The sequence below is a fragment of the Tachysurus vachellii genome, chromosome 13 (assembly GCF_030014155.1).
Source record: "Tachysurus vachellii isolate PV-2020 chromosome 13, HZAU_Pvac_v1, whole genome shotgun sequence".
NCBI lineage: Eukaryota > Metazoa > Chordata > Actinopteri > Siluriformes > Bagridae > Tachysurus > Tachysurus vachellii.
In genome coordinates, this window is record NC_083472.1 from 9,095,648 (window position 1) to 9,109,509 (window position 13,862).

The 13,862-nt window shown below is 39.3% G+C and overlaps 1 protein-coding gene across 1 annotated transcript in view; it reads right to left on the reverse strand.

Annotated features, from left to right (window-relative positions):
* Positions 1-13,862, reverse strand: part of pcdh11 (protocadherin 11) — a 199,480-nt gene that overhangs the window by 106,366 nt on the left and 79,252 nt on the right. The window contains exon 4 of the mRNA XM_060885674.1: positions 3,708-3,767. Coding sequence (XP_060741657.1) covers positions 3,708-3,767 — 60 coding nt within the window. The remainder of the gene's footprint in view (positions 1-3,707; positions 3,768-13,862) is intronic.

A 13,862-nucleotide genomic window follows, 5' to 3' on the forward strand; every position in this document is an offset into this window, starting at 1 on the left:
TGGCAACAGCATGACGACTAGTGGTAGGCGTTTCTGCCAAACTCGGTGGTGGTGGTGACGATAACTCTGTGCTGTAACGGGCAGTGAGTTAAGCCAGAGCTGGAATATAGGTCAGGGTCATCAGGTGAATTTCCCAGTGAGCCATGCTTTTATGTCAGACAAATGGTCAGCTCTCCTCAAGTCAATACCACTTCATAAGTGCTAAGCGTTTAGCTTCTTGGTGCTTAAAGGCCTGTAATTGGGAGTCTTTTTATTTTTAAGATTGACCTGCAGCAAATACAGCCACGGAGTATGAATTACTGAAGAATGGACGAAACGCATAATGTAAGATATTATTGTGTAATTTAACAATGTTCAGGCCATTGGGACTTTTCATCACCTAATATATAGCCTTTGGTCTACAATTGCTATGGAAACCGAAGTCCTCTGGTGGCCAAGTGGCCTGCCCACGCGGACAGCCGTTAATCATCTTCACCGCAATACTGGCGTAGCAGAATTTGGCCAATGTGTCAAGCAGCAATTATGTATACTTAGTGTTGTCTCCTCCCTCTCCTCTACATTCCTCTTGCTGATTCTGTCTCTTTCGTGCCAGTCAGCTTCACTCTCTGTCGCTCACGTCTACCTTTCCTTGCCACTCGCTCTCTCTCCCTCTCCTCTGATTCTGTTTTATATAATCACTAAGCCTTTAAAAAGCTGTTCATTAGCTCCCTTTCATCGGGGATGCATACAATATCGAGGAAGAAAATAGAAACGGTCTTAGTGCCACATAATAAGACATTCCTATTATATAAATCATATCCGAGCATTTAGCCATTATACTTTCATTCTGGGGCTGAGTGACACACCAAATTACTCCATCGCTCCATTGCTTTCTTTGCATATTGGTTTGCGCAGATCACAGACGCTAATGGAAAGAGACGAGACAAAGATTATGTTCCGGTGGATGAGAAGAAACCGTTAAAGGCATCACAAATGTGTTGCATACCTTCATTAGCTCCATCCAGCAACACGGTTTCAAAGGGATTTGACAGCAATACGGGACTTCCCATATTTCAAGGACAACTTATATATGAACCTAGACAGCCCACTTTTGACTTATGGAGCAATAAATTGCTGCGGGTTCGAGAAACCCGGAAATTAAGCAGCATTTTTCCACTTCCGGTTCCACTGTCCTGAAGTCAATATGTTTTTTTTTTTGAACGGGTTTTTGATTAAAAGCCTGAAATAAGATCTGAGATTAACACAAGCTCGAGATATTGTCAAGATAAGCTTTTACATGTCTTACAAAAAGTAAAGAATTGGCTTAATTGGGACTCATCTACTAAAGCCTTTTGTGTTTATACTCAAACTATTCCATTCGTTCAGATTGAGCACCACTAAACAAAAAGAGCACCACTAAACCTTATCAGGGAAGATGTTTTTTTTTTCTAGTGTGGTGTTCTGGTCTAATTGAACCATTTTATCTTTTTATCAAAAGTGTTTGGCATTTGTTGTAAATCATTCGCTTTTGCAGATGTACCTTTGAGAGCTGTATTTCATAGCCAGTGACTGCAATAATCTTTTGTTTGTGCTTTTATTGCTCTGTATTTGATAAATCAGTTCAAAATAAAAAACAGCAACTGAAATATTGTTCCATTTCAATGTTATGTTTTCTAGATTTATGCCACAAGGTCTTTGTTAAAGTGTTTTACATAAATAAATGACATTTTCATTGTTAAATGTGATCTAGTCATTGAATATTAATCACACATGTTATTTACACAGGTTTTCAGACTCCGGACCATCACATTCACAAGTGTATTGTAAACATCCCGCTCAGGATTTAGCCCCACTTTTAGTGCGACAATAACCTCCACACTACTCAAAATGCTTACCAGTGGATTGTGGAGTGTGTTTTGGGGGATTTCTTCAAACAGCAACAAGAGTATTAGTGAGTTCATGGCACTAATAATCAATGGGGTGCAAATTCATTCCAAAGGTGTTCAATGGTGCTGAGGTCAGGGATCTGTGCAGGACACTCCAGTACCTCTTAGTTCCATTGAAGGGAAATTTAAATTCTATAATATATATATATAGTTTACACAATTACACAATTGTATGTTTCTAATTTTGTGGCAAAGTTTGGGGAAGACACGCATCAGTGTGTGCTGGTAAGATGACCACAAACATTTTGCCATATAGTGTACTGTATATTGTTTGGTATTGAGATCATTACAATATGTGTAAACTTATACTTATGTAAACTTATGCTCGATTTGACCTGAACAGTACCAAAGGATCCAAAGTGTGAACATAACACAAGGCTTTAAATTGATATGGAAAAAGCTGTTGGAAGCATCAGTGTTGGTGCCTTTAACTTTATACTTCTGCTAATTGTATTTAGATTTCAAATTTTTTCAAAGTTGTGTTCATTTGTGAAAATTTTCTTGCTTTTTACATTTCTGGTATTTAGCAGACACCCTTATCCAGAGTGACTCCCATTTTTATTTCAAATTATACTTCTGAGGGTTAGGGGCCTTGCTCAGGGGCCCAGCAGTGGATTCAAACTCATGAGGCTACCACATCCCACGTTGCTGAGCAAAATGGGTAAGAATCATAAAACTTTGTTGGTCACATTTTAGTTTCTGGAATAATCCAAAAGCCAGTGGAAAAATCCTATCAAGGGAACCGGAGTGATATGAACTTCTGGGTTGGCCTACAAAAGCACATCATCCCTGTAGCACTCTACAGTGCTGCGATGCCGAGGAAAGCTGCATTATAGGTGATTTTGACAGAAATGGTGCACACCGACGTGAAGGACAGGTCAGCAATTAAAGCCCGCCTCTATGTCAGCATGCTCAGGACAAATCTGATTGCCTTTTTCTATTATTGCCTCACATGGAGCTTCGGTACCATTTCATACAACACAAGAAGACTTAAATTATTTTCATCTTTTGCGACTCAAGAGTCTCTAAAAATAGCGGCGAGTGTATTAAGGTGGTCCACTTAAGATGGAGTCGAGTTTGACCACTCGCTGACAGGCTGTCAGACATGTCTGCTGTTTTTCCGTAACTCCAGTGGAGTCTTTACTCTTGACCCCACTAGTCAACCAGAAAAAGACATGAGCATTTTGACACATTTGGGGTTAGTGGACTGAAAATAGTGTGAGTTTTTGCAGTATAGCACATTAACACATTTTCATGCCGACATGCCAAAGTGCTGAGGGAATTTTTTATTTATTTTTTTTTATGTGAAGAAAAGCAAAGGAAGAAAAAAATAAATAAATAAATTTGAAAAAAAAAAAACAAAAAAAAAAAACAAAAAAACTAGAATGCCTGATTATTCAGTTCCTAGTAATGAGACTGTAGATTGTTATTTATGTTTGGCTGAATCCCAAGCCTTCATGAATGATAATCTTGTCACTTAAATCGAGTGGTACGAATCGCATTTTCAGAATTAGATAAGACACTGCTGAGGAAGACATCTGAGCTAATAGATGAAAAAAATAAATCTATGCCACTCTTGAATAGCGAAGAGTTTTTAAGATATGCAGGTGTGTGAGGAATTGCTGAAAAGAAATAGCTGACATTCTTAGTATGAAGTTTAGTCAAGCAGTTATTACTCTCTTGTTGATTACCAAGGTATGATACGATATAATTACGGACTTTTATACGACAGATCGCTGAATCACGAATCTAAATACAGTACGAATCCAGATAATGACTCACCTTATGTGGACAAGTGGCAGAAACTGCAGTCAATGTCTTGTCTGGGGTCTGGTTCTGGTTCTGTGAGAGAAATAAAACAAACATGTTCGTTAATTTCTCAATCTAAAGACATAAAAGAAAACAAGAATCTTATAACATCTTGTATTTAGAAGAAACAAGTTGACCTATTGCTTGCACAGAAATTCTGTGTAAAGTGAGTAAAGGTTAAGATCATTAATCTCTGGAGGTGAAATACAGAGAGCCATGACACTGTTTTTTCCTCCCACATTAATGACTCTACTAATAATTGCACCATTTCCATACAACATATGCAGTAACTCTAAAACAGGATTTCATTAGGCAATTACCATTTTGTAAATATGCCTCTACATCAGACAGATACATGAAATGCGACACTAAAAAGGTTACGCTTAGCTAAGCCAACAAGGCAACAACAGATGGTCCTGCTGTTTGTGATTATGCAGGATGCAAGGCCTCTACACACCGAAGGCAACACACAAAAAAGCGCCTTCTTTCAGGTGACCTCACAGGTGGGGGAGAAAAAAAATACAGAAAGAGAAAAAGTAGGCACTCCAGAGGCACGGTGGCACTCACAACGGGCAGCGCTGGCCTCACTAACTTCTCCCTCAACTACTTCAGGGAGGCCCAGTTGATTCCAAGCAGGTGCCGCCAGTCATTTCCTCATATCCAATTATCTTCCTGTGGCACAGCTAATGCACCTTGACACTATTAATGGCTTCCTTATGGTATCACCAAGAGAGATGAAACATTGAACTGTCCAGGATTCGACATCTATATTTCATTACCACTTAGTGGAGTCAGCGTGAAGCATGGGGTAACCTAGCTTCACACCCACAGATTCATAAAAGCAAAACGCTCTGTGTAGCAGCGCTCACTTGAACACAGAACAGAGAGAGTTTTTGTCTTTTTTTCCCCACACCTGCAACTCCTCGACTCCAAGAATGAGCAGGAAATGATCATCTAGCTTATTAATTTCTGTGACCAAATACTAATTAGCGCCTGGCACCTCTATGTCTCTGTATGTTAACCCGTGGCAACAGCTTCCACTTTAATGAGTGTGTTTCATGCCTTATGTGCCAATGTAACCTGAGCAGCGCTGACATAGGTACTGGAGAAAGGGAGGCTAATGACGTACACCTTCTCGCGGACACAAGGGCAGCCCGGAGGACATGTTTATTTCTGAGTGCCACTGTCAGCATCTTTCATACTGACCTGCATCTCTACTGCGCACCGAGACATCTTGTGAAGCTCTGAAGTTCATAAGGGACGCTTGTGATACCTTGGACATTTACTCATACTTGGAAAAAAGCTCAGCTACCAACATACCATGTTACGGTGTGATGTAAACCTGGTGCATGTGGGCTCGTTAATGAACTGACGACGTGATGATTAAGAGAGAGAGAGAGAGAGAGAGAGAGAGAGCGAGAGAAAACGGTTATCTATAATACAAGTAACCTGAGGAAACTTCTTCAGTATAAGTCATGTGCATGACTTGTTTGTTAATAGTAAGACATTAAGGCTCAAGGCGAAAAAAAATGTAGATGTAGACAAGAAAAAAAAGAAAAGATCAGCTCTTTTCTTCTTTACTTTCAGCTGCTTTTGACTCAGTTTTAATGCTATAAAAAAGTGGTAAGGAAGATCTTTTTTTTTAAGTGAAACAAAACATGCTGTCCTTTAAAAATCAGTTGATCCTAGTTAAATAACCTAGATAGCTAATACATTTCACTTCAATTTAATGAGCAAACATTTTCATACGCTGTATTTAAAACGAGCAATGTAGTTGAATCATTTCAGTGTTACTTTCATTATCAATGAGTGACAAAAAACATAACATTTACTCGTATTCATTCATTCATTTTCTACCGCTTAGCCGAACTACCTCGGGTCACGGGGAGCCTGTGCCTATCTCAGGCGTCATCGGGCATCAAAGCAGGATTCACCCTAGACAGAGTGCCAACCCATCGCAGGGCACACACACACACTCATTCACTCACGCAATCACACACTACGGACAATTTTCCAGAGATGTCAATCAACCTACCATGCATGTCTTTGGACCGGGGGAGGAAACCGGAGTACCCGGAGGAAACCCCCGAGGCACGGGGAGAACATGCAAACTCCACACACACAAGGTGGAGGCGGGAATCGAACCCCCAACCCTGGAGGTGTGAGGCAAACGTGCAAACCACTAAGTCACCGTGCCCCCCAACTCATATTCAGTCTTAAATAATAAAAAAAAACAACAACAAAAAAAGGTATCAATACATCCCTATCTCAAGGTACTCTATTTGTGTGCATACGGCTGTTCCTTTGCTCTGTAATATTTATGCTCTGTGCATGTCATGATTCATTAATAAAAGAGGTTCTTGATTAGGATTAAGATTCTCCTCGCTGACATGGAAATCTCAGTGGTGAAAGAATTCATGGTAATTCTTTTCTTTTCATTGCACATATATCGAGTACCCCTGGGTAATTACTCTACATGACAGGTATGGCATGTGCACTGTATTAACTTGTTCTATATTTTTAAATAATACATGGCCCTATTAGAATATGACACATCCAACACATGCTCACACTCACACTCATACACACACACAGACACATTTTCCCCACTGAGGCTTCACTGAGCTGTAGATGCGATTATCCGTGTCTTGCGCTGACCCGGTGTGTTGTGTGTCCTACCCTCGATCTGATATTCAGCGCAATTCTACGCTGCACTGAAAAGTTTGGGCGATGCAAATTCTTACTAGGCGGGTCAAAGCTGACATCTCGATGGTCGGCTGTTATTTTGGAGAGCTGTTAACTCTGTTAACTGAGAACGGAAGAGTAGTGTTAGAACGCTGCAGATTTTAAGGGGAAGGGGGAATATTTTCCATCCTGTCAAATCACTCCATTATTCATGCCGTGCCTGCGAACTACTGAAAACTGGCAAGAGTGTCGAACACGGAAACTAGAGACAAGAACACAAGAGCCTTCATATCTTGGCAATTTAATATTGAATTAAATCTTAGAAATGACTTTTTTCTATTTTTGAAAATTTGTCACACTCTTACTAGGTTTAGGATTCCTAGGTTTCTAATATGGCAATCTCTAAAGGAAGTCATATGTGTGTTGTTTTTTATTTATTTATTTTTGGTTGTTTTTCTACGCAGATTTGCCGTTTGAAACGTTTTTCTCAGTAGACGACTTCAGATCACCGTAAATGCATTGATCGATGTGACTGTCTATGATCTGGAAGTATATGAACTTGGATGATGGGACATTCTCCAGCTTTTCACACTTGAAATCGTTACCTCTGGGTCATTGTAAACTCTTCAGGTTATCTTTAACAGTTTACACTGCTTATACTTTACCTGGAGCTCACACATAACCCTGGCTATTCATAATCTGATGTTTCACACTGTACATTCCTAAACTCTGCATTAATATTCATTATTATTATTCATTCATTCATCTTCTACCGCTTATCCGAACTACCTCGGGTCACCGCTTATCCTCGGGTAGGGAGCCTGTGCCTATCTCAGGCGTCATCGGGCATCAAGGCAGGATACACCCTGGACGGAGTGCCAACCCATCGCAGGGCACACACACACACAAACTCATTCATTCAATCACACAATCACACACTAGGGACAATTTTCCAGAGATGCCAATCAACCTACCATGCATGTCTTTGGACCGGGGGAGGAAACCGGAGTACCCGGACGAAACCCCCGAGGCATGGGGAGAACATGCAAACTCCACACACACAAGGCAGAGGCGGGAATCGAACCCCGACCCTGGAGGTGCGAGGCGAGCGTGCTAACCACTAAGCCACCGTGCCCCCCTCATTATTATTATTATTATATTTAACATAAATACAGCAGACAGGCGCTTTAAATAATGGCTTGCCAAGTGCGACACTTTCGCATCAGTTCGAAAAAATATCCTCCATGCTTCAGGATCTATAAGAATTAGAATTCTGTCCTTTTTTAAGTTTGACCAGGTGTTCATTGATATCCAGCTTCTGCATTTTTAGTCAGTTCCCAAAATACATGGTTATTTCTGACTGCGCCATCCAGATCCTTCTTCTCCCTGTTTGACACATTCTCCAGCATCATTTGACTTTTTTTTATTTGTCCCTCAAATGCTGCAACTACCTTTTACACAACAAACAGGGTTTCTGTGTCTATATAAAAGACATGATATGAGGTATGAGCTGTTGAGTGTCTGTTGCTAAGCGTGTGGCCGTAACGTTCTGACACACATCGTTTTTCACGTAGTGTGGCACAGGAGCTGGTTACTCTGTTTCAGAGAAAGGTTTTATAACCCTGGGTAAAAAGTGGTGCTAATCCTGACTCTAAATTACAAGTGTGAAACGTTCCTCTACCTGGGGTTAAAAGAAGGGTTTAGAATGACAATAACCTGGGGTTAAGCACAGTGTGAAAAGCCTCACTGTGATTTAGATTATGTTAGAATTTATAATGAGTCGTTTATGAAATTAATTGAAAATGTGTATGTGTGTGTGTGTGTGTATAGTGTGCATTTTTCCTGCAGCTGCACTAGTTAGTGTAAAAACCCATACATTGTGTACACTATAAAGCACATCATCATCATCATCATCATCATCATCATCATCATCATCATCATCAGACTGCATTTTGATTGGCGGCACTTTTGATAAAATACTGTATCCAAATAAAATCTTTTCAGAAATGCTGAAAATAAATAAGGAGTGAATACAATTATGCATTATAAAGACTGTTGTAAAAAGATTAAATAAAAAAAGTAAGCTGTTAATAATTCAACATTGGGGTAATGAAAGAGTTACAGAAGCAGGAATAGCAGGATGTAGATACTGTAGAATCGTGTGCTAGGCATATTGTATATCCATGCGAAACAGAAATATGACTAGCAGTGTGAGGCGTATACACAGTGCAGTAGTGTCATAGTGTCATGAGCAGGGCAGCGTATGCTGTAGGTGTATAAGGAGAACGTGTACAACTGCAGGCGTACAGGTGACGTACTGTACAGTATATCAAATGGTTGTTCAGAAATGTGCAAAAATACAATGAGTAGTGAAGGACAGGAATATTAACAAATGGGTGGGGAAAAAAAGTGCAAGATAGCACATTATTGGCCATATGTGCAATGATCTATATGAGCATATGGTTGGTTTTGTGTGTGTGTGCGTGTGTGTGTATATGTGTTTGTGTGTTTATCCTCTCAACTGTATGTGGAGTGTTGTGTAGTTGTTTAAACAGGAACACTGTGCCTATAAAATCACAAGAGAGGAGAGACGTAAAGAATTCACCTTTCTTTCTGAAGTAGACAAACAACAACAACAACAACAACAACAACAACTGTTGCAGTAGTTTTTCACTTTCAGCCAAAGCCCTATTCGATTCACATGTACAGTAAAGTTATTCGAGAAATTCATTATATACAAGTCTTCATTGGTAGGAGTTATGAAAGAAGAATCTTGTGCTTGTAATTTCACCAATTCATGTAGAAATAATCTGCAAAATCAAACATTTGTGGTCTCAACAATAACCAAATTCAACAATCGCAATTCCCATCGCAGGGCACACACACACTCTCTCTTAGAATCTGAACCTGGCCATTTTTTGCACTCTGTTCTTGTGGTTTCATAACTCGCTCTTCGTTGCTTAGCTCTCATTGCTTAGAATTAAGACGCACATTCATGGAAACAAAGGGCTTCATCAGGGCTTCATTGTGTGATAAAAGTTTGAATGAGCAATCAGGTTTAGAATGCGCATTGTGTTCACAACACGCTTCTTCTACTTGATAAAACCAATCTGTATTCTCAGTAGACAGAAGAAAGTGTTTGAGTGTCATAAAGTCATCAAATTATGTGGAAAAACAGAAGGTTGTTGATTTACCTGTAAAAACAAACTAAAAAGAAGGCGCGTGTCCTCTCCTGCATTAAGCTGCACACGTATACTCACAAATATGGTGGTTTTATCAGTAAAACTCGCCAGTCACCATGTAACCAGACAAACTAAATACACTACACAGTACTACATAGTGTGCAAAGAGTACAAGGCCGTATAGCAACCCAGTCTCACGGCAGTTCGTGACATAGTCAGGAAATTTAATCTACTTCTATTTATTTAATTTCTTTTTTTTTTTCGTGTCACTCAGCACGACTTTCGATCTAATGTATTTCAATAGGAAGCATCTTTCGTGTCTGCACCACGTTTTTCTTTCTGCCACTCGGAAGCATTGTTTTTGCTCATTTGTTATTCATTTTTAAACTTTAAGCACTACATTACTCAACATTTAACCAGGAGATTTTATCCTTGTTTTTATTGCCTTATATTCTGTAGGGTACTAGCCATTGTGCCATGGTGTCTTTTCTGAGAAAAGCCGTTTTTCCATCTATACTACAGTACCCATGAGCCTTATCTACTTTTATGTTGAAGACGTCAGCTAAAACTACCTGATGACCCACCGCCGATTCTCTTTTAATGATATCCTCATCTTTCTTTCAACACAAACACGAAAGTGTGCTTGATAATTCAACAATACGATGTCGTTTTATTTGATTCTCTTGCTTTCTGCAGGCCGCAAATTCTCCTTCATTCTCCTTCAGGTACTGTCACTTGAATGTAATGATCAAATTTAATCATTTCCAATTCACGGCCTGCAGAAAACGGCCCGATCGCAAAGCGGACGCCCGCATTACCCGTGAGCCTCAGCATTTGTTGCTATGGAGACGGAACCGTTCCACAAACACGTTTCACTCTCAGTCACTCGCTCATTTTCTACCGCTTATCCGAACTACCTCAGGCGTCATCGGGCATCAAGGCAGGATACACCCTGTATGGAGTGCCAACCCATCGCAGGGCACACACACACTCTCATTCACTCGCTCAATCACACACTACAGACAATTTTCCAGAGATGCCAATCAACCAATCAACCTATGGATCAACCATGCATGTCTTTAGACCGGGGGAGGAAACCGGAGTACCCGGAGGAAACCCCCAAGGCACGGGGAGAACATGCAAACATGCAAAAAATGAATAAAATGAATAGGGCATGTTCTATGTTTCTGTGCAAATATAAATCCACCCTGAACCCCTGAACATAATAAGCTACGCTCTCACATGTACCAAGCTAGCTGTGCATTAGAGACACTCTGTTGGTCTTAAATGGTTGTCAGCAACTAAATCTGGCTAAATATGCTGCAATGTTTCCATGAAAGAATTCTTATTATTATTATTTTCTTATTACGAGTGAAAATGCAAAGCTACATAATAACATTTGTGTTCTGGAGCTTAACCGAGGCACAGCAGTGGCAGGAGTAGGTCTCAAAACTGGACTGAACAAAATCCTAATGTCTCTGCCAGCTGCGTTAAAGCCAGCTTCACGCGCAGTGTGCCACTGCTATAAATGGGGGTGCTCTTTGAAATGACACTGCATTAAAACCTTGGAAGCCCCCTGCTCCTGATGTGCTCATTTCCCAAGCAGTGTGAAGCCCCTTCTTTGAGACAGTGCTGGAGAGCCGAAAAAATCTCAATTAAGGCTTTGTAACAATTCTGAATTGCAAATGCAACCATTTTAGAGAGGGAAAAAAACATCTTTACAGGATCTATGCAGGGATAAGTTAGAGGGCTCATATTATACCTGATGCTCTCCGCCTGGATTGCTTACCATTAGTGTATATTCGTTGTATTATTTTTTTAAGGGCCACAGCTTGCAGAAGTCTCTCTGCAGTGAGTCATGCGTTTAATAGTTTGAAGAAACAAATGAATAAAATAGCGCCACGCATTTTAACTCATTAACAGAACTGCAACAGGGTTCAGAAGGACATACAGAAAGAGAAGGAAAAGGAAATGCTTTGACTAGCAATATAAACTGCGCAATCAAAGTCTCGACACTAGTTCTGCACTAATTTATGAGCCACGACTGAGCTCTTAAAGTGTTTATTGTGCTTGGTGTCTGGTCTAAAAATTTTTACATGACGTTTGCAGCACTTTTATAGACATTGTTTTCTGCAAATAGACATTTTTTTTTCCTGCAAAAGAAACTGCTCTGGTGTGTGTTTATAATAAGAGGAAACTTAATAAGTTGCTTTACCTGTTTTAAAATGAATGGACATTATAAACTCGCCTCATTCGAGATATAAAAAAAGTTTTAATTAGCCTCTTGAAGACGGTTTTAAGATGTAAGGAAGTGTAGTAGATTTTTAGCTTAGGCTTAACGCTGAATTTTCAGATGCACACGGTTTCTTTGGATATTTTTTTTACCTGAGATCAAATGGACAATGTACTTCTTTGTTAACAAAGATAATCCTACCCTCCTCATATTTACAACCGAACACAAAAACATGCTTTGAAAGAAAGATGAGGATATCGTTAAAAGAGAATCGACGGTGGGTCATCAGGTAGTTTTTTTAGCTGACGTCTTCAACATAGTAAAAGTAGATAAGGCTCATGGGTACTGTAGTATAGATGGAAAAATGGCTTTTCTCAGAAAAGACACCATGGCACAATGGCTAGTACCCTACAGAATATAAAGCAATAAAATCAAGGATAAAATCTCCTGCTTAATTGTTGAGTAATGTAGTGCTTAAAGTTTAAAAATGAATAACAAATGAGCAAAAACAATGATTCCGAGTGGCAGAAAGAAAAACGTGGTGCAGACACAAAAGATGCTTCCTATTGAAATACATTAGATCGAAAGTCGTGCTGAGTGACACGAAAAAAAAAAGAAATTCGTGTCTACAAACACGAATCAAATAGTTTAAATTTCCTGACTATGTCACGAACTGCCGAGAGACTGGGTTGCTATACGGCCTTGTACTCTTTGCAAACTATGTAGTACTGTGTAGTGTATTTAGTTATGTCTGGTCACATGGTGACTGGCGAGTTTTACTGATAAAACGACCATATTTGTGAGTATACGTGTGCAGCTTAATGCAGGAGAGGACACGCGCCTTCTTTTTAGTTTGTTTTTACAGGTAAATCAACAACCTTCTGTTTTTCCACATAATTTGATGACTATAATTTGTGCTAGGTTTAAAAGGTTTAAAAATGTCAACATGGCGTTTGCAGCACTTTTATAGACATTGTTTTCTGCAAATAGACATTTTTTTTTCCTGCAAAAGAAACTGCTCTGGTGTGTGTTTATAATAAGAGGAAACTTAATAAGTTGCTTTACCTGTTTTAAAATGAATGGACATTATAAACTCGCCTCATTCGAGATATAAAAAAAGTTTTAATTAGCCTCTTGAAGACGGTTTTAAGATGTAAGGAAGTGTAGTAGATTTTTAGCTTAGGCTTAACGCTGAATTTTCAGATGCACACGGTTTCTTTGGATATTTTTTACCTGAGATCAAATGGATAATGTACTTCTTTGTTAACAAAGATAATCCTACCCTCCTCATATTTACAACCGAACACAAAAACATGCTTTTATGTATATACATACACACACACACACACACACACACACACAAAAGCCTATCCTCAGGCAGTAATGAGTTTGCTATGTGTTTTAAAGGGATTAACAGCATTAAAAATCACATTTCATTCTTTTAGCAGAACAAAACAAAGCTGTACATGAAAAAAAGAGAAAAGTCCTGTTCATTTATTACTGCTTTAGAGGAGCTTAAATTTAATGCATGAATATTTTATCACAACTAATGCAACCTAGCTGTGTGTAAGATATGCATTCATTATGAAATCAGAGGAAAATGACAAAGACACACAGCACACAACATCCATGCATCTATGGAAATGACAAATGAGCTAATCAATTTGTTATGCAACGGTGATGCTCTGGATTTTTTATTTCTGTCAAAAAATAAATAAATAAATAAATAACATGCTGCCAGTGACACTGTTCATGACATGTTTGGAATCTTGAACATGAAAACACATGCGGTTAAGTTTCATTTATAACAAGCTGTGGCTACAGGGGAAAAAAGAGGTCTAAGACGAGATGAAACAAAGGACTCAGGCTTGACACAAATGAGCACTACAGTAGCTTTTGGCCCTAAAAGCAGTTCGTGGGAGGAGGTCTGAACATGGTTACATTAGCTTGTCTTCTTCAATATACACCAGGTGGAGCAGCCTCTTAGATGACCCTCTTTTTAAAACCGACAAACAAGCAGCCTATTCA